A 26,788-nucleotide genomic window follows, 5' to 3' on the forward strand; every position below is an offset into this window, starting at 1 on the left:
GTTCAAGCCCCAACACGTGCAAAAAAAAAGTCAGGCTGGGATGTAGCTCAATGGCAAAGCGCTTGACTAGCAAGTGCAAAGTCCTGGGTTCAATGCCCAGGACCAAAAAAGAAAAAATAATGTCTCACAGGCTCTCAAAGCTATGGTGACAAGTTTAAAGTTCTACATAAATTCTATGAAGATTCAAAACTAAACTCCCTAATTTTCTGCTGAAATAAATAATTCTCTGGGGGTGTTTGTTTGTGACAGTGTAGAGATCAAACCCAAGGCCACTTAGGCATTCTAACACTGCTGCACTGTGCCCAGCCTCTCGGGAGCTTCCATTTCGGGTCTCAGTTATCCCCTCCATCCCTTAGAAGAGAATAGGCCCAAGCTGAAAACAAACCAAAACATCAAAGCAGTATTTATCCATAATACTTACTTGAGCTGTCTGTTTAATTCTTCAACATAATTCTTTTGGTCTAAGATGGCAGCAATTTGAACATTCCTAGAGGGGAAAGAATATCATTGTGCTAGCACGTTGAAAAGGTGGAAAAAATCTGAATCACCTAAAAAGTGTTGTAAAACTGTAATAGTAAAACATTGTCTTGCCTTGAAAACAAAAGTGAAAAATGTTTGGGATCATCCAGCAGTGGGCTGTGCAGTAAGTAAATACAACCTTGTTGAGTGAATTACTTGCTAAAAAATCAGTGGGCTGTGCAGTAAGTAAATATAACCTTGTTGAGTGAATTACTTGCTAATACTTGACTTAACCATGTCATTAATATAATTTTAACTTAAATTGACATACACTGTCACTATTAAAAAAAATTATAGGCATCAGTAACGACAGGTTTGACCAAAAGTATAATTTCATATAAAAATCACATTCTTGGCCGGGAGTTTGGCCTAGTGGTAGAATGCTTGCCTAGCATGCACAAAGACCTGGGTAAGATTCCTTGGTACCATACAGTCAGAAAAAGCCCAGAGTGGTGCTCTGACTCAAGTGGTAAAGCTCTAGCCTTGAGAAAGCCCAAGGACAGTGCTCAGGCCCAGGACTGGCAAAAAAACAAAAAACAAACACATTTCTTCTATATGATATTTGTCTCACAAAGCTTTTAAGAGTAGTAAATATAAAATAAAGCAGAAACCATAGTAGGAAGGAGTATAAACCACACTGTAAATCTCAAATTCATTTGTAAAACTATTTTAAAAAATTCATATGAAGTAACTTATAAAAATCATACCTTTCTTTATTTCCAATATCTTCTTCATTCTTTAAATACATGGAAAAATCAATCACTCCAACCTAAAGTTAATAAAATTATTTTATGTGGTAAGAACAGATGATGTAGCACCATCAATGTATGATGGTTAATTCTGACACCAACATGGCTGGACTGATAGGACACCTAGGAGATTAGTGCACCGCACATGGTTGTATCTGTGAGGGTGTTTCCAGATCATCTGGGCTCTGCCTCCAATCATGATCATGGTGATGGGAAGATGGAAGGTGAGGCCCAGTGGGGGAAGTAGTGGCTAGGGACATGACCTTGAAGAGTGGCCTCTTGGACTTGTCCCCTTCCTGTTATCCTCTCTGGTTTATAGCAAGCAGCTTTTCTCTGCCACCTGCTCTTGCCACCTTGAAGTCCCGCCACCCCACAAGCCCCACAGTAATGGAGCAAGTAGACCATGGTTTGAAAACTCTTGAAACTGACTCAGAATAAATCCTTCTGCCCTTAAATTGCTTGAGTCAGGTATAGCAATGACAAGTCCGATTTAACCTACAACTCAGAGGAGTCCTGTATGAAGTGTGCAAATGAGAACACTCTGCATGAGTACCACCACGTTCACTTACTTGTGAGTCTAAATCCTCGCCCTTCACACACAGATTAGCATCTATCACATTCAGGCCAACCAGCAGCCCAACAATTACTGTTCCTTCTTCTTCCATCATTAGTGCATGATACTCGTAGAACTCACTGTGCAAATTAGAACAAAAGCAAAAATCCTCAATCACAAATTGATCTCTAAAACGAAATTCTGAAACCTTAGCATCTTACCTTGATCAATTTGTTGTTGTTGTTGTTGTTGTTGTTGTTGTTTGGGTCAGAGCTTGAATTCTAGGGCTGGACTCTGTTCCTGAGCTCTTCAGCTCAAGGCTACTGTGCTACATGTGGGCCTGGGCGTTGTCCCTGGGATCCTCAGCTCAAGGCTTTTGCCCCCCTTAAGCCACAGCCCTACTTCCTTTTTTTCCTAGTGGTTAATTGGAGATAAGAGTCTCACAGTAGTGCCTGGGCTGGCTTTGAACTGCAATCCTCTGATCTCAGCCTCCTGAGTAGCTAGGATTATAGGTGTGAGCCACCGCACCACCACCCCACCCGCATTACCTTGATAATTTTCTATCCTACAAACCGGGCTGGGAGCATGGCCTAGGGGTACAGTGCTTGGCCTAGCATGCACAAAGCCCCGGTTCGATTCCTCAGTACCACATATACAGAAAAAGCCAGAAGTGGAGTGGTGGCTCAAGTGGCAGAGTGCTAGCCTTGAGCAAGAAGTGTCCAAGGACAGTGCCCAGGCTCTGAGTTCAAGCCCCAGGACTGGCAATGTTCATTGCTGCACTGTTCACAATAGCCAAGCGATGGAAACAACCCAGATGCCCTATTGCAGATGAATGGATAAAAAAAACTGTGGTAAATATATATATATATACAATGGAGTTCTACATAGCCAACAGACAAGATAAAATAATGGCATTCAATGCAAAGTGGATGAAACCAGAGTGAATCATGTTGAGTGAGATAAGTCAAGACCAAAGGAACAAAAGGTGCATGGTGTCTCCTAGATACGTGGATACTAGATCTAAACAATACAAGAATGATGACTCCAAACTTGGGTACTCAAGGTCATTGACATGATCTTTGTAGTTACAAATATAACTACAGGGCTGGAAGTTTGGCCTAGAGGTAGAGTGCTTGCCTATCATGCACGAAGACACCGGCTCAATTCCTCGGTATCACATTCATAGGAAAAAATGCCAGAAGTGGTGCTATGGCTCAAGTGATAGAGCTATAGCCTTGAGAAAACCCAAGGACAAAGCTCAGGCCCTCAGCTCAAGCCCAGGACTGGCAAAATCAATCAATCAATCAATCAATCAATCTACATAGACATAAAAATCTATGATGGGATGTATACCCTATAGACATAATGATATAGATGGATATGTACCTATGACATATAAACTCTCAGCCTAATTTTAATTTTATTCTTAAATTTATGTGCCAGTGATTGCATATACGGATTCCATTCCTGAATATTTGTTAAACTTGACATTTGAAATATGATGTAAAAAAATCAGGGTTAATAAAATCTTTTAATTAAAAAAATATATATGAAAACAGCTTAAGTGCCTTCAAATTAGCCTTTGTACATGTTAACTTTCCAAATATTAAAAGAAAAGGACTGGGAAGTGGTGTTGTGGCTCAAAATGGTAAAGTGCTAGCCTTAAGTGAAAAAACTCATGGATAACACCCAAGTACTAAGTTTAAGTTCCACAACCTACCAAAACAGGGGCGGAGGGGGTGGGGGGAAGAGACAGACAGAGAAAGACTAAGGAGACAAAAGAGGAAAACAAATTTTGATTGGAGGGTAAAAAGGAAGGGAGGAGGATGGGGAATAAAAAGAAATGCCACTAAAAAAAAAAAAAAAAAAAGATGCCACTGAGACCTAGTATATTTGACTCTCAGAAGGGCAGAGTGATTCTTGCTTATATCATTAGGATACTTTTTATTAGAGCTAACTTTTTGGCCCCAGGATTCATTATGACTCCTGGGGTAAAGACTAAGGTAGGAAAGGACTATGAAACATTTCAGAGCTCATGTTGAACTGATGATCTTTGAATATAGACAAGAATATTGATTTTTTTAATATTCAATTGAGACTTGTCAAATAGGATAGTCTTTTTTTTTTTTTTTTTTTTTTTTTTTGCCAGTCCTGGGCTTGAGCTCAGGGCCTGAGCACTGTCCTTGGACTTTCTCAAGGCTAGAGCTCTACCACTTGAGCCTCAGCACCACTTCCGGCTTTTTTCTATGTATGTGGTACCGAGGAATCGAACCCGGGTCTTCGTGCATGCTAGGCAAGCACTTTAACCACTAGGCCAAACTCCCGGCCCAAATAGGATAGTCTTGAAGCTCAGACTTGTCAACAGACATTGAGAGAATCCTTAGGGATGTATTATGCCTTCATTAATTAGCTCCATATGTGTCCCTTAATCACTTCAATTAATTTCCACAACACTACTGAAAACAGTAATACTTAAAGTAGGCTCATTCTTGGTTAACCAATGGAAAAATCAAGATGCAAAACCTGAGTGACAAACAAAAGCAAGGACAAGGCCATGGTCCCATGTTTCCTAGAGCATCAGAGAGGCACCCCAGGAGGACAGGAAGGCTGCACTGCACCCACACCTTCAACTGTGGCCACTCCTCCCAGATCCATCATAAACATTCCCTCCAGCGTAAGCTATGCTCATTAAGATGGATTCATTCAGATATTCAACAGTTAAGAGAAATGAAGAATTAAACGCCCCAAATTTCAATGCAAATATTTAGCCACAGAATTAACTGTAATACAGAATAACAAAACTAGCAGGGCGTGGTGGCTCACGCCTGTAATCCTAGCTACTCAGGAGGCTGAGATCTGAGGATCAAGGTTCAAATCCAGGACACAAAAGGGTCTGAGACTCATCTCCAGTTAACCTCTAGAAAATGGGAAGTGGGGCTTGGCTCAAGGGTAGGGCGATACCCTTGAGCTAAAGAGCTCAGAGACAGTGTCCAGGACCAGAGTTCAAGTCCCATGACCCCCCCACACACACAAAAAAGAATAACAAGAACTTGACACATTATCAATTTTCCCATATTGAATGACTTTTTTTTTTTTTTTAGAAACTCAGAAAAGTAAAATTCTGGTTTATTGTTGGACAATATTGTTTCATAGGCCAAAAATAAATAAATAAATAAACAGCAACTTCATAGACAAAAAAAAAAACCCTTTTTATCTTTGGCCTTTTTAACCATCTCATACAAACCAACTACTTTATAGCACAGCTAAGTACATCCACAAAAAAGGTTACTGGAATGCTCGGAATAAAATGGCCTTTGTTGTTGTTGTTTTCGTTTTTTTTCCACAAGGTTATTTTTTTCTCCTTTGAGATTATAATGAAAATGGTCACACCACAAGTAGTAGGAAGTAGGACAGAATGCTCTGAAGTCTGATTTGGTCACTCAAGATCATTAAAAGTGGCTGACCCCTAACAATATATTCAAAAATATAAAATATAAGTAAAAATACAAACAAAATTTCCTTTTTAAAGTACTTTTAAGAAAAAAACCAGGGCCTTGGAAGTTTTGTTATTTTCCTCCCCCGTTGCAGATTCTCATGGTGGTTGTGGTGGGCTGGTGGAGAGCGAGGTGACGCTGCCTCTACTTGAAGGTGACCACGTTTAGATTCTGAGGCGGGAAGTGGACGGTGGCCTTTCTAGTTACCTTTTCCTTCTTTGCTTCTAGTCATCCGCATCAGTCTTCTGCTTCTTGGTATTGATATCATCATCCTCATCATCTTCAGCTGCCCATTTGCCTGGAGCTGCCTCTGCCTCCCCATCTTCATCTCCATCCTCCTCCTCTTCCTTCCCACCTTCTTCTTCATCCACCTCATTATCAGCTTCCTTCTCCCCATTTTCCTGGTTGCCATTCCCACTGGCAGGGGCATCTCTTCCATCCTCTCCTCTTCCACAACTTCCTTCTTCTCCTTCAAGTCCTTGCTGGTGATCTTGGAGCTGGTGTCCACAGCTGTGGCTGACATGGTGAGGATACACTGGAGATCCGGTGCAGCGAGGGAAAAGAAAGCTAGAGTTCGAGGACTCGGGGGAGAAGGCTGCTGGAGTCTGTGGTGGAGGAGGAGGAGGAGGAGGTTACAGGAACAATGCAAGGATGGCTTTTCAGAGCAGCCAGTGGCGCATGACTTTTTAAAAATGTGGTATTTTCAGGTTCGGGGCAAGTTTCTGATCCATACTGTACCTCAACATATTTTGTTCTCATCTATTTCGTTTCTTTTATTATATGCCATCTTACTGTATCACATATATCTTTTGGAATAGCTGCAGTGCTTTTTGGAAGATAGGACAAAGTAAAAACAGAAAATAAACACAATTTCATGACACTAACCTCAAGAGGTCCCTCTGAATAATTAAGCAACGCAGGTAATCAGCCATTTTTTTTTGCATGAGAGCTAATCGAAGCCAGGCTCTTGCTCGGCCCAGGGGGGTCCTAAAAAAAAAAAAAATGAATTATTTCAGAAAAACAGCTTCGCTAAGATCATGAACTATACATGCTTTATCTATACTAATATGCATGCTAACAAAAAGGCATTCTATCTTTTTTTTTTTTTTTTAATGTGGCTTGAACTCTGGGCCTGGGCACTGTCCCTGCAATCCTGAACTGCGATCCTCAGATCTCAGCCTCCTGAGTAGCTAAGATTACAAGGAGTGAGCCACTGCGCCATGCTCTTTTTTTTAAATCTTATTAAAGAATTTATTAACATTGATTTTTACATCATATTTCAAATATCATGTTTAACAAACAAGTACTCAAGAAGGGACTCTATATATAATCACTGGCACTTAGGTTTTAGAACATACTTAAAATTAAGCTGAGGGTTTACATGTCATATATATATATATATATTAATCTACATAATAAAACATTATGTCCAGAGTATATACCTCATTAATTTTTTTTTTTTTTCCCCAATCCTGGGCTTGAGCTCAGGGCTTGAGCACTGTCCTTGGACTTTCTCAAGTAGCGTTCTACCACTTGAGCCTCAGCACCACTTCTGGCTTTTTTTCTATGTATGTGGTACCGAGGAATCGAACCCGGGTCTTCATGCATGCTAGGCAAGCACTCTACCACTAAGCCAAACTCCCCGCCCCTAATTTTTTAATTTTTAAGCTAGTTTTTTGTTCTTTTTTTTTTTTTTTAAGGAAGCAGACTAATCTTTAGTAAAAGCTCAGACTGTTCTTGCAGAACACTTTTTTTGGTTTATATACTTGCTTGACTCGCAACTCCTATACCTTGAGCCATATCTCCCCTTTTCACCTTTTTTGGTTAGTTGCTGAATGGGGTATCAAGTTACAACCAGAATGAACTGGCTGTAATCACAAAGCTTTGCCATGTTGCTAGACTGACAGGACTGCATCACCAATGCCCCAGCTATTCTATTGAGATGAGTCTCCAATTAGCCAGCAATAAGCCAGAAAAAAAAGCTGTGACTTAAGAGGTAGAGCACTATCCTTGAGCAAAAAAAACTTAGGAATGGCAACCAAGCCTGAGTTCAAGGACCAGGAATGGTGCACGCCACATGCAGGCATGCACATGCACATGCACATGCACATGCACATGCACATTCATGCACATACATGCACACATGCGCCACATATACACACACACACACACACACACAAAAGACCAGACCTTTATTCGGAGAAAATGTATGAAGAGTACTTAAAGTGGAAAGAGCGTAATAAACTGGATCCTAGAACCTGGGATCTTTTTTTCTTTTTGCCTGTCCTAGGCCTTGAACTCAGGGCCTCGAGTGCTATCTCTGAGCTTATTTTTGTTCAAGGCAAGGGCTCTATCACTCGAGTCACAGCACCACTTCCACTTCTACCTTTTTGAGTAGTTTACTGGAGATCCTCCTGAACAGCTAGGCTGACTGGTGTGAGCCACCCGCAGGGGCACCAGCTGCGAGGGGAGTAAATGCACCTCTGTGGTTAAGGATGAACAATAAGAAGCTTACTTACTTAAGACCAGGTAAATCCCGAACACTGGCTCCTATTTCCTCTGCCTCTGGATAGAGCTTTTCCACCAGTTCCAAAGGGCCCCAGATAGTTTTGTTATAGCTCAAAAATGATTTTCTTACTGAAAAAAAGAAAATACAATGCTCACAATTTCAACATATAGAACTTTAGCAATTTAGCCTAGCTACTTTAGTGGCTACTTAGGAGGCTGAGATCCAAGAATCGCAGTTCAAAGCCAGCCTGGACACTAAAGTCCATAAGACTCTTATCTCCAATTAACTAAGACAAAACGAGAAGTGGTGCTGTGGCTCAAGGGGTAGGGTGGTAGCCTTGAGCTGAAGAGCTCAGGGACAACGTCCAGGCCCAGAGTTCAAGTACCACAATTGACAAAAAAAAAAAAAAAGGAAATGTAACAATGTTATTTCCGAATTTCTAACTTACTGTACCATACATATAGTGTGTGTGTATCTGAATATATATTTTTTCTTTTTTTTTTTTTGGCTCAGGGTCTAAGCACTGTGTACTATCTTTGGGTTTTTTTCCCTCAAGGCTAGAACCCTACCACTTGAGCCACAGCACCACTTCTGGCTTTTTTTTTTTCCATATATTTTTTTATTGTAATTAATAGAAGTGTTACATTATATTAACTAGATAGAAGGTGCATTACTTCACAAACATTGATACCCTTTCTCATGTCATGGTCCCCATTTCCCTTCCCCTCCTCTCCCCGGCTCATCTTGATTTCTCCCCGGCTCATCTTGATTTCTCCCCTCCCTATCCAATTTCATATAACCAATTAAGCATATATAAAATGTATCAGAATAACTTCTGGCTTTTACTGTGTATGTGGTACTGAGGAATCGAACCCGGGTCTTTGTACATGCTAGGCAAGCACTCTAGCACTAGGCCACCTTACCACTAGTGTACCATTTTTCAGAGAACTTTTCACTCTAACCACTGTAAGCATTGTTGGTGAGTAAAATGTTCAATCGGGATCCTGCTACCCCTCCTGGTGTCTTTGGTCATGTCACAAAAGTACAAGTTGGTATTCTTTCGTGCCAAAAATATGTAGAACATTAGCTGGGGTCTACCACCTGTAATCCCAACAACTCAGGAGACTGAGATCTAACGGTTCAAAATCTAGACCAGCCTTGGCAGAAAAACCCTAGAAATTCTAACTCAAATTAACCAATAAAGTCACTGTATTATACTTATAATCCTAGCGGTTCAGAAGGCTGAGATAAGAGAATCTCTATTCAAAACCAGTCTTGGCAGAAGAGTTTGTGAAACTTTTATCCCCAATTACCTACCAAAACAGTGGAAGTAGAACTATAGCTCAAGAAACTGGTAAAGTGCTAAAAGAAGCTCAAGGACAACACCCATGCCTGAAATTTAAGTCCCAGTACTGGAATAACAACAAAAATTAAAATTAAAAATTCACAGGCAAAATGCCAGGCTGGAGGCCTGGCTCAAGTGGCAACATGTCAACCATAAGCAAGAAAGCTAAATGAGGGGCCGGGAGTTTGGCCTAGTGGTTAAAGTGCTTGCCTAGCATGCATGAAGACCCGGGTTCGATTCCTCGGTACCACATATAGAAAAAAAGCCAGAAGTGGTGCTGAGGCTCAAGTGGTAGAGCTCTAGCCTTGAGAAAGTCCAAGGACAGTGCTCAGGCCCTAAGCTCAAGCACAGGACTGGCAAAAAAAAAAAAAAAAAGAAAGAAAGCTAAATGAACTCAGCATGAGGCCCTGAGTTTAAGATCCAGTACCAGAACAAGCAAACAATGACTAGATCAAATGGAAAAGATGCGTGACCCTAGCAGACTGAGCTTTGTAAGGTTATTAAACAAAGCAAGGGGCCGGGAGTTTGGCCTAGTGGTTAAAGTGCTTGCCTAGCATGCATGAAGACCCGGGTTCGATTCCTCGGTACCACATACATAGAAAAAAGCCGGAAGTGGTGCTGAGGCTCAAGTGGTAGAGCTCTAGCCTTGAGAAAGTCCAAGGACAGTGCTCAGGCCCTGAGCTCAAGCCCAGGACTGGCAAAAAAAAAAAACAACAAAGCAAGCACACATCCAGATTGGAGGGCACGCATCTTTAATCCTAGTACTTGTAAGGCTGAAGTAGGAAGATCTCAAGTTTAAGGCTGGCCTCGGATACATAGTGAGTACCAGGTCAGCCTGAGATACATGTCAACATGCTGCCTCAAAATAGGTAAATAAACGGGGCCTGGAATGTGGCCTAGCAATAGAGTGCTCGCTTAGCATGCACAAAGCCCTGGGTTTGAGTTCAAGCTCCAGGACTGGCAAAAAAAAAAAAAAAGTACATAAATAAAGCAAAAAAAAGCTAATGACATGACTCAAGTAGTAGAGCACCTGCCAGACAACAAGTACAAAGCCCTAAGTTCAAACCTCAGTACCACCAAAAAAAAAAAGATATATACATATATAGTGAGAAAGAGACATACACACACATAGATACACATATATATACTCTATATGTATATCTACATATATATCTATATACATAGAGTATATATGTCTATCTATATCGTATATGTATACATAGACATTATACATGTATGCGTGTATATGTATATGTACATTTACATGCAAATACATATAAAATATGTATATACATGCATGTGTTCATATACATATATACACACATGTATGTGTATTCACGTGTGTGTGTGGAGAACATCACAAGCACAAAGTAGAAAATAACTTTATAATTATCCTAGAAAACAGAAAACAGTTAGGATACATGTTGAAAAAAATACGTAAACCAAATGCAGCTTGTTGGTTTTGTGGTGTTGGATTGGAATTCACATAAAGCAACTAGTCTACCATGGAGCTGCATCTCTCACCTCAAATCTTTACACAATAACAGCTAAACACTTTCTAAAGACCAAAATCAATCTGCTCATACACGTAATGTAACAGGAATTACGGCCCCAAAATATCTATTTTCAAGGACCTTTAAGATGAAAAGCAGGGATTCTAAAGTGTATTCATTTTTTTTCGACACTTTCCAGTACCTTTAAGACCATGTTTCAGACAGTGTTCCATTACAACGAAGAACTGCTGCAGAGGGGGATAGTCTGAGTCCAGAGTGCGGCCAAAGCTGAGTGCAGATTCAATGAGTCCTTTGATACTCAGCTTTGCCATGTTCAACAAGTTGGCTCTCTCCACCGCAATGGGGTCTTTTGTAGCTGAAAGTATGAGTCTAGCATTATTTCCCAGAGGGGACAAAGAGAGATACTCGTAACTTACCCTTTTCCAGCAAAACCAACAGTGGCTTGCCTTTCCTGGGTGGAAAACTGATTGCAGTTCCTCAGGTCAAGTTTAACCTTCACCTTTTCAACTTCCCTCTATTTCTCTCACACACACTACCATAACTATCAAGGCCTACCCCATTCAAAGTACATGAACATTTTTCTTTTTCCTGAACTTAGGATCTGACACTTCTAACTGGCCGGTGCTCTACCAGCTAAGCCACATCTCCAACCTCTGAATTGTTCTCAAGATCTAAAAATTTGTCATTCTTCTGTATTTGGTGGTGGTTTTGGTTTTGTGTTTTGCCAGCTGCAGGGCTTGAACGCAATGCCTGGGCACTGTCCCTGGGCTTCTTTTACTCAAGGCTAGGCCTCTATCACCTGAGCAACATTGTCACGTCCAGCCTTTTCTCTGTAGGTGGTACGGAGGCATTGAACCCTGGGATTCATGCATGCTAGGCAAGCACTCTACCATTAAGCCATATTCCCAACCATAGTTTTATTTTTGTGGGCCCTCGTCAGAGAATAGCTTTTGAAATGATTTTCTAAGGAGACAGAAATGTTTAAGGGTCTCATGCAAATGGACAGTAGATACAGCACAAGGGTGAACTGCCAGTACAAATATTTAGAATAAACTGGTAAATCAAAGTTCTAAGATCCCAGTATCTCCTACATGACAGATAAGACATATAACTAGCCACACTGGTGGCTCAGGTCTGTAATCCTAGCTACTCAGGAGGCTGAGATCTGAGGATGGTGGTTCAAAGCCAGCCTGGGCACTAAAGAATGGGAGACTCTTATCTCCAATTAATGGCTACAAAACAGGAAGTGGTGCTGTGGCTTCAGGGGTAGGGCGGTAGCTGTGAGCTGAAGAGCTCAGGGACAGCACCCAGGCCCAGAGTTGAAGCCCCATAACCCACCAAAAAAAAAAAAAGAGAGAAATTGAGACATACATTGTTGTAGCTTGAAACAATATTTCCAGCAAACAAAACTGGCATTTCATAATCACTGACAAGCAAGTGTCCACTTCAGTTTACTGCCCTTCTGGAGATCCTGGGACCTTCCAAGTGCCAGGCAAGCCCATACCACTGACCTATATCCCCAGCCTAAAGTGTCTTTCATTTTTACTCCTTTTTCCAGTCCCAAGGGTTGACTCAGGGCCTGAACACTACACTACCCTTGCACTTTCTCAAGGTTGAGTCTCAGCACCACAGCTTTTTTCTATGTACGTGGTACCGAGGAATCGAACCCAGGTCTTCGTGCATGCTAGGCCAAACTCCGGGCCCTAAAGTGTCCTTTTAAATAGCACAAATCTAGATCGAGAATGGAGTCCAGCCTCGGTTGCACCCTGAAAAACCCCAGCGTTCCCAAGGATCTAGTGTTCTCCTGGGGTCTACAGGAGGCAGGAAGCCTCACTCTGGCGGCTCAACGACAGACCCCCATCGAGGAAACCATCTGAAGTTCCCCGCCCGCCCCCCTCCCCGTGCGCTAATTCTCATTCTACAGTGCTCATCAGTGCCTAGGGGCGCTGGAGGCGGCGGGGCGGGGACTCCGGGCCACACCCCGGCTAGGCGTGAGGCTCCACAGGTGACAGCTTCCCTCCAGCCCGGCCGGCTGCCTCCCCCGCGCCCCCCTTCCTCCGCAGCCTGCAGGCCTCGGGCGCCCACTCCCCACCGCACTCTCACCCCGGGCCTGGCGGGGCGTCGCTTCCCTGCCCAAACCCCCGGCGTCGGGCACCCACGCCAAAACCTGAGGCGCGTTTTCCTTCCTCCACCCCCAAACCTGAAAGGTCATCGCTCCGCCTCGAGGGCCCCCCAAATCCCCAAACGACACCCGCAACCGGCCTCGCCCTCGCCCTCCCCGCGAGCGGCCGGACCCTCCAAGCTGCCGGAGTGCTCCGCCGCCAGATCCCCGAGCCGGGGTGGGGACTGGAAGGAGCGAGGTGGGGCCGCGCGTTGCCATGACGACACGGGAGACCCCGGGATGCACCCGCCCACCCCGGTTCCGGCCCCCGCGGCGCCCCGGCGCTCCCCACGCCTCCCCCAGCCCTATCCGCGGGTGCCCACGGCCTGTCGGGGATGGAGCGCCACTCGCGCAGCGCCGTCTCCCTTACCCATGGCGGCAGCGCCGTCTCGGCGGGGGGCCCTACCCTGGCCACCAGCTCTCCGCAGGCGCGGCAGCCGCCACCGCAGCTGCTCCAGCCTGCGGAGGCCACAGCGCCCCCACGCGGCCGGAGGACCCCGCGCAGCCCTCCCGGGAGAACCCGCCGCACCCCGCCCCAGGCGAAGCCGCACTGCGCGTGCCCACCCCGGGACAGGGACGAGGTCGGTGCAGACTTGATGGAAAGATTGGAGTCACCTCTGTGGAGGGGCTGACTCCATGTGCATCGAAATGCTCGGCTTTGATCGTCACAGATCGAGAGATTTTAGAAAACCTTGACACAACTAACAATGCGTAGAAATCGACTCTGAAATTAGATCCAAATCACATTTAAATCATAAGCAACGCGGAACGTTCTCATTCATCAAGACAAGGGGTGAAACACAATAGTCAGCTGACACTAGGTTTGAGGTGGAGTCATTTGGGAAATCAATTTTAGTTATTTACTTTTTCAAAAAAGATCTTCAGCTGCTTAGACTGTAACTAGAAATATACCAGTACTTGGGCTAGGCCTTGAGTTCTAACTAGGGAAGGGGTTGGACAGTACTTCACAAAAAAAATCAGCAATGTTTTTTTTCGTTATCAGTTCGGCCAGTATAAAGGTTATTATGCTTCTTGCTTTAAAGTTTTCCTAATTGTGACTTAATCATATGTGAATAAAAATGCTGTTTTGAAATTATGCTCAGGAGCTAGTGGAACATGCCTGTGAGTCTAGCTATTCACGTGGTTGAGCTCTGAAGATTGTGTGAGCTGTGAAGATTGTAGTTTAAAGACAACCTAGGCAGAAATGTCCATGGGAGTCTTATTGCAAATTAACCACCAAAAAGCCAGAATAGAGCTGTGGCTCCAGCTATGGCTCAGATGGTAGAGTACTAACCTGGAGCAGAAGAGAAAGGAAAAACAACAGCAAAAACCCTAGGGGATAGTACCAAACCCTAGTATGGGCAACTATAAAAGGACATCGGTGTAGATCAAGTAGGAAACACAGACACCTTCTCAGGAAAAGACCTGAACCCCAATCACAGTTCTTCCCCAGAGGTAAACCATATTCTGACTTTTTTTGAAATTAAATTCTTGTACTATCCCAACCATCAGTAGAGTCACAGCATTCAGTGAACCAAACTAGGAGTCATTTTTTGTTTTGGTCTCGGGGCTGGGACTCTGGATGTGGGCACTGTTCCTGAGCTCTTCAGCTCAAGGCTAACACCCTACAGCTTGAGCCAAGGCGCCACTTCTAGTTTTCTAGTGGTTAATTGGAGATGAGTAGCATGACCTTTAGTGCACGGGCTGGCTTTGAACCGGGATACACAGATCTCAGCCTCCCAAGCAGCTAGGATTACAGGAGTGAGCCACAGCACCTGGCTTAGGAGAAAATTTTAATAGCACAGCAGCTACTCTCCACCTTCGGGCTGATAGAGAGCAGCACCAAGCTTCAGTGGGTATGAGCTTTTAAAGGTAAACACCACACACAGGTGATCATAACTACACACAGGTGGTCATCATTGTATGCTGTCACCTTATGATGTCCAGTCAGTAACCACAGGGACGGGACCACAGGCAGGTGATTTGAGTAGGTTAAGTATTTTTTTTTTTTTTACAAAAATAAAAAACAAATCGGCAGCTAAGCCTGCCAGGTTATTACACTTGGTTTTTTTTTGGGGGGGGTGCTCTATCACCACCAACCTCGATATGTGCCCCCAGACAATGAGTAGAAAGTTCTTTTTGTCGGTTTATAAACTTCCCACAAATGGAATACTGCATGATTCGTTACTTGTTGCTTTTGCTCACTGTCACATGTCTGAGAGTCATGGAGAGTTTCCAGGTCTGGAGTGTTGCCAAGTGGCACATCCATCTGCACATGAGTGACTCTCTAGGGCATATAATTAAATCTATAAGTACTGGAAAATCAGGTAGACCTTCCTTTTAGCTGACTAGGTAAAGCCAAACTTTTCTCAATAGCTGGTGCCAGTGGCTCAGACGTATAATCCTAGCTGAGATTTGGAAGATTGCGGTTCCAAGCCAGCCAGAGCAAAAAAGTTTGCTTAACTCCATGTTCAAAACAGGGCATGAGGCATCACTCAAGTGGTAAAGTGCCAGCTCAGCAAGCAAGTGAAGCTAATGGAGAGTTCAAGGTCTTGAACTGGCAAAAACAAAACATAGCAGTCTAGATCATCATATGCCAAATCACCTACAGTTAATTCTTTTATATATATATACATATTTTTTTTAATTTTATTTGCAGTAAGTCATGCTTCAGACTTTCTGGAATATGTTTCATGTGTACAGAGCTACCTTTTCTCAAGATCTTGTTTATTTTTTTTTTGCCAGTCCTGGGCTTGAGCTCAGGACCTGAGCACTGTCCTTGGAGACTTACTCAAGGCTAGAGCTCTACCACTTGAGCCTCAGCACCACTTCCAGCTTTTTTCTATGTATGTGGCACCGAGGAATCAAACCCTGGTCTTCATGCATGCTGGCCACGCACTCTACCACTAGGCCGAACTCCCGGCCCCCTACAGTTACTTCTTAAAGAATGAGATGACATATTTTAGGAGGGTTTTTGTTTTGGGTGCCAATCCTGGGACTTGAACTTGGGGCCTGAGTGCTGTCCCCTGAAGTATTGTCCTCAAGACTACCACTCTACCACTTTGAGCCATGGCTCTATTTTGGGCTTTTTGGTAGTCAACTGGAGAGAGTCCTAGAGAGAGGACTTTCTACCTTGATCCTCAGATCTCAGTCTCCTGAACAGCTAGGATTACACCAGCGCTCAGCTGACATAGTAATTTCAAGATAGTTAAAATAGCAACAAAGATACAGAAAGTGGAACAAAGACAAAGGTTTACTGGACAAATCAGAGAGTAAGGTAAAAAAGAAGAGATTCAAGGACAACATTCAGGACAAGCTGAACTACCTGTGGCAAAATTCCCAGCTATAAGTTATAACCCAGCTGTGGCCTCTGAGACCGAACATTTCAGTTCCCTGTCAAAGTCATACCTCCGAAGCAACAAAGGACTTGCAAAGCGAGTTTCAATGCACATAGCTCAAAGAATCTACCCAGAAATACCCAGGAGGGAGGTGGAATAGCTGTGGCTGCTGCTTGCGCATAAACAGATCCAATCAACTACAGAGGAAAAATATAAATTAACATTACATTTTATTTTTTGTGTACTGGTACTGGGGCTTGAATTTGAGGACAGGTACAGTCCGCTAGATTTTTTACTCAGATGGTTCCCTACTCTTTGCGCCATACTTCTACCTCTGGCTTTTTGCTGTTTGATTGGAGATAAGTCTCATAAGACTTCTCTGCTGGGGCTGGCTTTGAACTTCACTCCTCAGCTCTCAGCCTCCTTAGTAGCTAGGATTTCAGGCATGAGCCACTGGGTCCAAAATTCTTTTTCTTTTCTTTTTTTTGCCAGTCGTGGGGTTTGAGCTCAGGGCCTGAGCACTGTCCTTGGACTTTCTCAAGGCTAGTGCTCTACCCCTTGAGCCACAGCACCACTTCCAGCTTTTTTTTTTTCCTTTCCTATGTATTTGGTACTGAGGAATCAAACCTGGGCCTTTGTGCATGCTAGGCAAGCACTCTACCACTAGGCCAAACTCCCGGCCCCCAAAATCCAAGCCAGGTGCAGTGACTCACACATGTATTACCTAATGCTCAGAAGGCAGTAATCAGAAAGATGTGATTTGAATCCAGCCTGAGGAAATGGTTCACAGGAACCCCATTCCAACTAATAAAAAAGTACCTATCATCTATGCCATATTGGAGCCAGAAGTAGGCAGACTGCTATCAAAGGCCTACCCAGGGAAGAACTTGAACTCTAACTGAAAAATAACTAATGCATAAACAACTGGGGTCATGGCTTTAATAGAAAACCTGCAGCTAAGTGCAAACCCTTGAGTTCAAACCCCAGTACGGCCAACTGAAAAAAAAATTCATTTTCTAAATTCAGTAGTGTTTAAAACCTTCACTAAAGTCACATACTCTTCTATAATTAGAAGCAAGAATGTTCTAAAGAAAGGAAAATTTTTCCAAGACTTTTAATATACAAAACTGTGAGGAGATGGTGTTTACTGAGATAGGGATCACAAGACATGTAAGACATGTAAGACATGAGCTAAATAAAGGTGTTTTATAACTAGAATCTGGCAGGCATCAAGGTTGGGATATGTTTGGCAAATAGCCACAAAGATAATGCTGAAAAAGAAGGTAAGCCTGAAAAAGAGCTAGACTAGGGGTGTGGTTCCAAGCTGCAATCCTCAAATCTCAGCTGCACAAGTAGCTAGGATTACAGGCATAAGCCACTGGCACCTGGCTGATTGTTCATTTATATGGTCTTGTTGTATAGCTTAGGGGAACCTCAAATTCCCAAGTGCTAAAATTAAAATTGTTGGTTTTCAAAGTTAATGAAAAGCAATCTACTATGAACAGGTGATGTGAGCTGTGGGAGAAACATAGCCAGAGGGCTTGTGCAGGAACTAAGAACAGTTAAACCTGGAGGGATAACTCAGATTTGCCTCCATTTCAAAGGGCATGTTGGCTTCCAGTATTGCATTTCCAGTTTCACAAGGAAAGGCTCAGATAGGTTAGCAGTCCTTTGAATTGGATCTGCCCAGTGACATCACACATCTGCCCACTGACATCAGAACAGCTGTTCATGCCAGGCACCAGTGGTTTATGGAACACAGGAGGCTGAGATCTGAGGATTGTGGTTCAAAGCTAGCCCAGGTACTAAAGTCTGTGAGACTCTTATGTCCAATTAACCACCAGAAAACTGGAAGTGGCGCTGTGGCTCAAAGGATAGGGCAGTAGCCTTGAACTGAAGAGCCCAAGGACAGTGCCCAGGCCCAAAGTTCAAGTCCCACAATTGAGAATACAAAAACAAGCCAAGACAATGGCTCATGCCTGTAATCCTTAGCTACTCAGGAGGCTGAGATCTGAGGATCGCGGTTCAAAGCCAGCCCAGGTACAAAAGGACCTGAGACTCTTATCTCCAATTAACCTCCAGAAAATGGGAATTGGGGCTTGGCTAAAGGGGAGGGCGGTAGCCTTGAGCAGAAGAGCTCAAGGACAGCACCTAGGCCAAGTTCAAGCCCCATGACCCACAAAAACAAAAAGGAAAACAAACAAAACAAAACAAAAAAAAAAACAGCTACTCTGCTCAGAGGCCCAGTGTGGGTTTAATATCTAACTCACCCCAAGCCATTAACTCTTAAGACTCTATGTAAGGAAACATGCCCTAATAGATAGTTAAATGGAGAAGTGGTGCTATGGCTCAATTGGTAGTAGAGGGATAGCCTTGAGCTGAAGAGCTTGGGGACAGAATTCAAGCCCCCACAACCAGAACAAAACAACAGTAACAACAAAAACAAAACCAGATAGTTAAATGGCTGGGAGCTAACATCTAACACCTAACATTAGTCTGACAATGAGTAACACAGCAAGATCTAGAAGTACAAAATAATTTATTAAATAAAACCTTCAGGTAATCATTAAAACACAACAGGTAAAAGTAACAAATAACATCCACTAAAAGCACAATGTAAACAAGACTTCTGCTCAGGAAGATGGATGCCCTGAGGTCTGATCTATCCTCATAAGTAAGACAATCACAGTGAGGTACTGTGGTGAGGTACTGTGGTGAGGTACTGTTAAGTCGAGAACATCTTTACAAAAAGGGGGAAACGGAAGGATGTCACCAAAGAGACAAATATGAGTAAAATATAGATATGCCTTCTCTGTCATTAATTCAGGAAAAAAAATCTCCAAAGAGGAAGAATTATTTTCTTTTATATCAAAATTGACTCTAGAATTCTGAAACACTGAACAGTGAAACCTAGAAAAGGGTAGTAGTGGAGAATAAGTAATTCATTGCAAGTGCACAGTTCATAAGTTACTACTTCAAATGAGGTTTAAGGTAAAGCACATCAAATAGGAATAAGTCAAGGAGGAGAGAGTCGGTGAGTGACCTTTGGATTACGGACCTCCTGACTCAGAGAGGAATGCCATCTGTGCTCCAGCAGCAGAGACTGACGTCAGACAATGGGAACAAACCAACTTCTGCACTCCCACTTGGCTCCTGGGTTTATGGCTACTGCTCTTTCACTTGAGCCATGCCTCCACTTCTGGCTTTTCCTTGGTTAAGAATCTCAAGTATTTGTTGCCTGGGCTGGCTTTGAATCTGATTCCTCCCATCTCAGCCTCCTGAGTAGTTGGGATTTATAGGCATGAGCCACCGGTGCCCAAAGTACAACTGACTTTCTTTTCTAGCTGTGAAAATATCATTCCTATGAATCTGATGCAAAAATCAAATTAATACTTTTTTAGAAAGATCAACAATGATGGAAAAACAAAAGTTGATCTAGCTTTAAAGCTGGCAATAATGTTATCCACCTTTTTCTAGGTCATATGAAAATATAGTTGAAATAACTATATACTTCCCATAGTTTAGGGAATAGCTTTCTTTTTTTCTTTGAACTCAGAACCTGGTTGCTGTCCTTAAGTCTCTTTGCGCTCAAGGCTGGTGCTCTACCACTTGAGACACAGTGCTACTTCCAGTCTTTTCTGAATGATTTATTGGAAATTCCAGTGTCACAGACTTTTCTACCCAGACTAGCTTCAAACTGCAGTCCTGAGATCTCAGCCTCCTGAGTAGTTAGGATTACAGGCATGAACCACCAGCATGTAACAGTATACTTGTTCTTAAATATGGTTAAATGCCCTATATGATGACAGGTTTTTGTGTTTAATATGATCATGTCAAAAAGTAAAAGATAAAAAGCTGGAAATGGGCACAGCACGTATGCTTCATCTTGAACGTTTGAGTAAGTTACCTTTAGAGTTTAACTAAGCGCTATTATAGTAAACAGAAGTTACAATATTAGACCTTAACTAGGTGGTCTCCCTGCTAGTGCAAAAAGGCCAGGAAAACAACGGTGCCTTATTCTTTTTGAAAATCCCCCAGTACGTAACTGAGACTTTCATGTTCTCTTGATGGAAGATCAATGATGTAAAAATGAATTAAGGAATCTATCTATATATTTTTTTACACAGAATAAACACATAAAAACACATGACATCATTTCATAGTTTGCACTTTGACTTACAGGACTACAAAAATATGAAGATTTATAGTATTCTATAGATAATTATGTGCTTTAGCAATAGGATTCGTTTTGGGTTTTGGTGGTTCTGGGGTTTAAACTCAGGCCTTGTGCTTGTGAAAGAATGACAAGAAATGGGCAGCTTTGGTGCACAGGCTGGTTCTGGGAGGACAAGTTACACCATGCCCCCATGTCCCTCTGTCCCTCTTTTCATTTCCCAAGTCTCCTCCCTTCGTCCGCATCATTACTCACTGCTGCCTTAATATGATGCCCTGTTCTTTCCCATTCTCAGCTAGATCTGTGAATGATGCCCAGGGAAAAGACAAGACACCAGGTGTCAACTCACACACACGTTTAAATGCAGCAGCCTCCCGTGACCCCACACAGGACAAGGATATGGACTTTTCCGAGGACAGGTAGGACAGCAGCTTGTCCATTGGAGGGTACCGCTTCAGTGAGGGCTCACACCCCACCAGAACCAGTTTGTGTTTGGCTCTGGTTATAGCGACATTAAGACGTCGCCAATCTTTCAGGAGTTCACCAAGCTGAAAAAATACAATTTTCAATTATTTGGGTGGGTTTTTTTTTCTACCTTTAACTTGTTCTGATGAAGAACAGTTTTGCCTTGAAATGCTCCCTCCCTTTTTTTTGTTAAGATTGTAGACATGGAGCTGTGCATGGTGGCGCATGCCTTTAATCCTAGCTACTCAGGAGGCTGAGATCTGAGGATCATGGTTCAAAGCCAGCCTGTGCACTCAAGTCTATAAGAACCTTATCTCCAATTAACCACTAGAACACCAGAAGTGCTGCTGTAGCTGCAGGGGTAGGGTGGTATCCTTGAGCTGAAGAGCTCAGGCCAAGTGCAAGCCTCATGACCAACACACACACACACACACACACACACACACACACACACACACACACGCACACACACGCGCACACACGCACACACGCGCACACAAATAATTGTAGGCATAGGTTACCATATCTGGCTGCTTCCCTAGTTTTTTTTTTTTTTTTTTTAATGTGTAGGTCATGGGGCTTGAACATGGCATAGGCCCTCTCTCAGAACTCTTCAGCTCAAGGCTACTGCCTACCTTGGGCCTGGGCGTCATCCCTGAGCTCTTCAGCTCTAGGCTACCACCCTACCTTTGAGCCAAGCCCCACTTCCCCTTTTCTGGAGGTTAATTAGAGATAAGAGTCTCAGGTCTTTTTGTGCCCAGGCTGGCTTTGAACTTTGATCTTCAGATCTCCGCCTCCTGAGTAGCTAGGATTATAGGCATGAGTCACCATGCCCCCTTTCCTAATTTTAAAATAGATTACAGGAGAGATTCAAGAACATATTTAAAATTCTAGGCAGACTGAGCAGGTAAACATCCATATAAATGTATTAACACACTCAAAAAAGATGAGTTAACATGAATAAAAATGCAACAAAACAAAACAAAATCTGGAATTATTCAGATTTGGAAGTATAAAAGCCTTTGTGTTCAAAATGCCTCAAACAAGTTCTGAGAATGTGGCTTAGTGTCAGAGTGCTTGCCTAGCATGTATGAACCTCTGAGTTCGATTCTTCAGAACCATTTACACAGAAAAAACCATAAGTGGCACTGTGGCCCAAATGGTAGAGTGTGAACTTTGAGAAAGCTCAAGCCCCAGGACACACAGACAGACAAAATTAAATTGAAAGAAAAAAACATTAAAAATATATATATATATATGTATTATCCTGGGCACTGGATTACTGGCTCAAATCTGTAATCCTAGCTACTTGGGAGGCTGATATCTGAGGATTGCAGTTCAAAGAGAGCCTGGGCACAAAAATCCCCGAGAGACTTATCCAATTAAACACCAGAAAACCAGATGTGGCACTGTGGCTTAAGTGGTAGAGCACTAGCCTTTAGCTGAAGAGCTCAGGGACAGTGCCCAGGCCCAGAGTTCAAGCCCCACAATCACCACCACCAACAAATCCATCAAAAAGTGAGAGAAGAGATAGAAATACAGATCAGGTGTGGGGGGGGGGAAATGGGGACCAAGACATGAGAAAGGGTACCAATGTGAAGAAATGCACCTTCTATTCGGTGAATATAATGCAACCCTTCTAATAATTACAATAAAAAAATATATAGAAAAAAAGAAACACAGATCTGACACAAAGGAATCAGTAGCAAATGCAAAAATGCAATGAACTTACAGTTCCATCCTTGTTACTTCTGACAAAAGATACTAGTATGATTCTTTTGTCTCTTCCTTGGTATTTGTCCACTGTATTCACTTCTACCATCCCAACAGAAGAACATGCCAATAAATCATTGATGATCTTTAACTGCTGACGGTATGGTGCAATTATACCAATATCAGAGGGATTACATCCAGCCTAAATGGAAGAGGGCACATTTAAAATAAAAAATCCTTGGGGCCAGGAGTTTGGCCTAGTGGTAGAGTGCTTGCCTAGCATGCATGAAGACCCAGGTTTGATTACTCAGTACCTCATATATAGAAAAGCCAGAACTGGTGCTGTGGCTCAAGTGGTAAAGCACTAACCTTGAGGAAAGCCCAAGGACAGTGCTCAGGCCCTGAGTTCAAGCCCCAGGACAGGCAAAAGATAAATAAATAAAAATAAATAAACATGGGGCTCCAGGCCCATTTTCATCATAAAGAGTTAATCCTAGATTCCAAGATCACTTAAGAGTTCTCTACCTGCACACCGATTAGCCTTGAACATTCTAAATTACCTTAATAAAAACTGATGTCAGGAAAACAATGATTTGGGCCTCTGTTATATTGCTCACACCACTTTTTTCCACTTGCTCGGGTGCCGGAACCTAAGTAGAAAAATATGTAGCTTGTTTATAACATCTCCAAAGTTGAAGAGCTCTGGGAATGCTCAGGTTCCCAGTAAGAGTTTACTCCTAGATTTGCAGATTCAGGATACTGTCTTCACAGCAGGTGAAAGAAGCAACAAAAAATTTATAAGTCTGAGTCAGGAGCTGGTGACTCATAACTATAATCCTAGCTACTCAGGAGGCTGAAATCTGAGGATCCCAGTTGAAAGACAGTTTGGATAGACCTGTGAGACCTCTCTACTTCACCAGTAAAAAGCTAGAAGTGCTGGAGTGCCAGTTTCCTATAGAAAAAGTTAAAGATAGCATAAGACATGAATCCAAAGGCCAGTACTGGCACACATTTACACACATGTGCATTTACATAAGGGCTGGGGAAGCAACACAGAGGGAAAGTGTGACCCAGGCATCACCTCTAGCAAGGCCCACTCTACACCTCACATCCCATGCTTTACTTTGAAACCTCCCACTGTACAGGAATCCCACAGAAAAGGCAATGACTTGCCCATGGCCTCTCAATAAATCCACTTACCACAATTCAAACCAAGGTCTGACTCTAGCACCAAAGCTCCTATATTTTCTTTCTTTTTCTTTTCTTTCTTTTTTTTTTAATTGTGGGTCATGAGGCTTGAATTTGGCCTGGGCACTGTCCCTGAGCTCTTCAGCTCAAGGCTACCCCTCTACCCTGGAGCCAAGCCCCACTTCCCATTTTCTAGAGGTTAACTGGAGATAATGGTCTCAGGTCATTTTGTACCCAGGCTAACTTTGAACCGTGATCCTCAGATCTCAGCCTCCTGAGTAGCTAGGATTACAGGCCACCACACCTGGCTACGCTCCTATGTTTTCTTATGACTTTTATATGAGTAACACAACAGAAAACGGTCCCCAACCTCTACTAGACTCTCCAAGGACTACTCTATAATTAAACCACCTTTATCACCTTTAATATATCTTATTTGGAATCCTGAGTGTAAGAAAGAGGCAACCTGGGCAACAAAAATAGAGAAACCAGGAACACCCAGTGGTAGAGTGCTTGCCTAGCATGCATGAAGCCCTGTGTTCAGTTCCTTAGTACCACATATAGATACAGAAAAAGCAAAAAGTGGTGGTGTAGCTCAAGTAGTAGAGGGCTAGCCTTGAGAAGGACCAAGGATAGTGCCCAGGCTCTGAGTTCAAGCCCCAGGACTGGCCTTTTTATTTTCGTAGTTTGAATTCAGGGCCTTGCATTCACTAGGCATGTGCTTTCCCACTTGAGCCATGCTTCCAGTACTTTTGTGCTTTTAGTCATTTTCTAATCTCTAGATGGGATTTTTGTCTAGGCCCAGCTTTAGACCTTGGTCATCCTATGTACTCCTGCCTTATATCTGGAATAACAGGTAAGGAACACCTATGTGGACTGTTTATTGGCACGAGGGTCATTTACTTAGGAGGTAAAAATCCAATGATAAAAAAGACATGCTGGCTCACTCCTGAAATCCTAGCTACTCAGGAGGCTGAGATCTGAGGATCAAGGTTTAAAGCCAGCCTGGGCACTATAGACCGTGAGTCTTATATCCAATTAACCATTAAAAAAACAGAACTGGGGTTGTAGCACAAAGGGTAGGGCAGTAGCGTCATGATGGACAGGAGGAAAAAAAAAAAATCAAAGGATTGAGGCTTAAGGCCAATCCCACAAGAGTTAGAAAAGCTGGATTTCTCTAAGTAAGCCATTTGGGGTGGTATGCTCCTGTCTTCCCAGGTACTCTAGAAGGAAAGAATGTAGGAGGTTCAGATCCCATGTCTGTTCTAAGCAAAAAATTCAAAAACCTATCTAAAAAATAACTATGAGCAAACAGAACTAGAGACATGGCTCAAGTAGTAGAAAACAAAGTTCTGAGTTCAAGCCCCAGTATTATTTAGAAAAAGTCAATTTGGGGAATGAGGATATAGCTCACTGGTAGGATGCTTGCTTAGAATGCTCAAGGTCCTAGCTCACTGTCCCTGAGTTTTTTTTTTTTTGCTCAATGCTAGTGCTATACCACTTAAACCACAGTTCTACTTCTGGCTTTTTGAGGTTTAATTGGAGAAAAAAAGTCTCACAGATTTTCTTGCCTGAGCTGACTTTGAACTTTGATCCTCAGATCTCAGCCTCCTGAGTAGCTAGGAATAGAAGTGAGCCATCAGTACCCAGTCTGAGTCACTTCTGACATCTCAATTGCTGGACTAAATCTCCCCAAAGAAAAGGAACCAAGTGAAATAAAAGATCTTTGTGTAAAGGAAGCAGAAGTAGAGCTAGCTTTGCCGTTGATTGATAAACTCTAACAAAGAATATCAATGCTAGCTCAGACATTTAAATATTGGCATAAGAGGGGAAAAACTGAAAGTATCTTTTTACCTTGTCTGTATTAAGAAAACAAACAGGATTGTTTGGCTCAAATACTCCAACCAGCCAAGGACTATCAGAATAAGCAGCATAAAATTCCAGTTCCAGCTTCACATCTTTGAAGTTGGGAAGGCTAATCACAGCGTTGGCCACTTTATCTGATCCACACTCCAGCTTCCCTTCATAAGTCAGCTTATTACTTAAGGACATAATTTTGCTAAGAGAATTGCAGAAAATAACCTTAGCTTTGGTAGACAAAAGCGAACATGAGAACGGTTCACAGGGAACACTTACGAATACCTGTTCATTCTGTACTGCACAGTTAACTGTACGACAGCATTTTTATTCTTCTCCAGCCTCTTGAATAAGCTTTCACTCATGCCAAGAGCTCTGCCAAAAAATCAAATTCAAGATTGTCAGTACACACACAATGCTCCTTAAAAAGAAGGCAGTTTTAAATTGAAATCTAAAACCAGGTAGGTTGGCAGAACTTAAGAGTGAGAGGCAGGAGGAATTTGAGATGACCCCACTCCAAGCACGACGCAAAACGTAAACATCTGTCTACCTTGCTTCTCGGTTGAGCACCAGGGGAGGCAACTGCTGATGATCCCCTACCAATACAAATCTCCGTGAAAGGAAGAGTGGGCCCAGGCAGACTGGCTGGCTAATTTGAGAGGCTTCATCCACAATACAAAAATCAAAAGTTCTGCGGGAAAATATGGGATGGTTTACTCCCATACATGTTGTTGCCACAATAAGCTAAAAAGAAAAAACACAAAGAAAAGAGATCTGTCAGCAAATGTAAAAGACATATAGCTCGTTAAAATTATTTTTAAGATTAAAACAAATGTTTGGGACCGGGAGTTTGGCCTAGTGGTACAGTGCTTGCCTAGCATGCACAAAGACCCAGGTTTGATTCCTCAGCACCACATACATAGAAAAAAAGCCTCAAGTGGTACTGTGGCTCAAGTGGTAGAGCTCTATCTAGCCTTGAGAAATCCAGGACTGGTGACAAATAAATAAATGTTTTTCTATAAGCAATAATATTCCTCCAGTATTATTTCATTCTGAAACTCTTATTCTTCCTTTTTTTTTTTTTAATGTCAGTACCAGGGCTTGAACTTAGGACCTGGGAGCTTTTTTTTTCTCTCAAAACTGGTATTCCACCATTATGCCAAGCTTCTGACTTAAGTTGTTAGTGAACTGGGGTCTCATGGACTTCAG

General features: G+C 42.7%; 2 protein-coding genes across 7 annotated transcripts in view; both read right to left on the minus strand.

Annotated features, from left to right (window-relative positions):
• The window catches only part of Rufy2 (RUN and FYVE domain containing 2), a 33,696-nt gene extending 20,439 nt beyond the window's left edge, over positions 1-13,257 (minus strand). For 4 of the 6 annotated variants that reach the window (XM_090346438.1, XM_090346437.1, XM_090346439.1 and 1 more), the window contains exons 1-7: positions 13,215-13,257; positions 10,865-11,038; positions 7,835-7,952; positions 6,201-6,302; positions 1,838-1,961; positions 1,227-1,288; positions 422-487 (exon numbers count right to left, since the gene is read on the minus strand). In XM_090346438.1, coding sequence (XP_090202564.1) covers positions 422-487; positions 1,227-1,288; positions 1,838-1,961; positions 6,201-6,302; positions 7,835-7,952; positions 10,865-11,038; positions 13,215-13,218 — 650 coding nt within the window. In that variant the 5' untranslated portion in view covers positions 13,219-13,257. Of the gene's footprint in view, positions 1-421; positions 488-1,226; positions 1,289-1,837; positions 1,962-6,200; positions 6,303-7,834; positions 7,953-10,864; positions 11,039-12,786; positions 13,071-13,214 lie in introns of those variants that run through there. The other 2 variants (XM_090346443.1, XM_090346441.1) reach the window with 2 other exon arrangements.
• Positions 13,258-18,787: 5,530 nt separating this feature from the next.
• Positions 18,788-26,788, minus strand: part of Dna2 (DNA replication helicase/nuclease 2) — a 31,779-nt gene continuing 23,778 nt past the window's right edge. Inside the window, exons 15-21 of the mRNA XM_090346958.1 lie at positions 26,130-26,323; positions 25,865-25,954; positions 25,577-25,781; positions 23,095-23,184; positions 22,554-22,736; positions 20,758-20,904; positions 18,788-20,265 (exon numbers count right to left, since the gene is read on the minus strand). Of these exons, the coding sequence (XP_090203084.1) occupies positions 20,197-20,265; positions 20,758-20,904; positions 22,554-22,736; positions 23,095-23,184; positions 25,577-25,781; positions 25,865-25,954; positions 26,130-26,323 (978 nt within the window). The 3' untranslated portion in view covers positions 18,788-20,196. The remainder of the gene's footprint in view (positions 20,266-20,757; positions 20,905-22,553; positions 22,737-23,094; positions 23,185-25,576; positions 25,782-25,864; positions 25,955-26,129; positions 26,324-26,788) is intronic.

This window comes from Megascapheus bottae, chromosome 15 (assembly GCF_031878675.1).
Source record: "Megascapheus bottae isolate mThoBot1 chromosome 15, mThoBot2.hap1, whole genome shotgun sequence".
In the NCBI taxonomy this organism is placed as follows: Eukaryota; Metazoa; Chordata; class Mammalia; order Rodentia; family Geomyidae; genus Megascapheus; species Megascapheus bottae.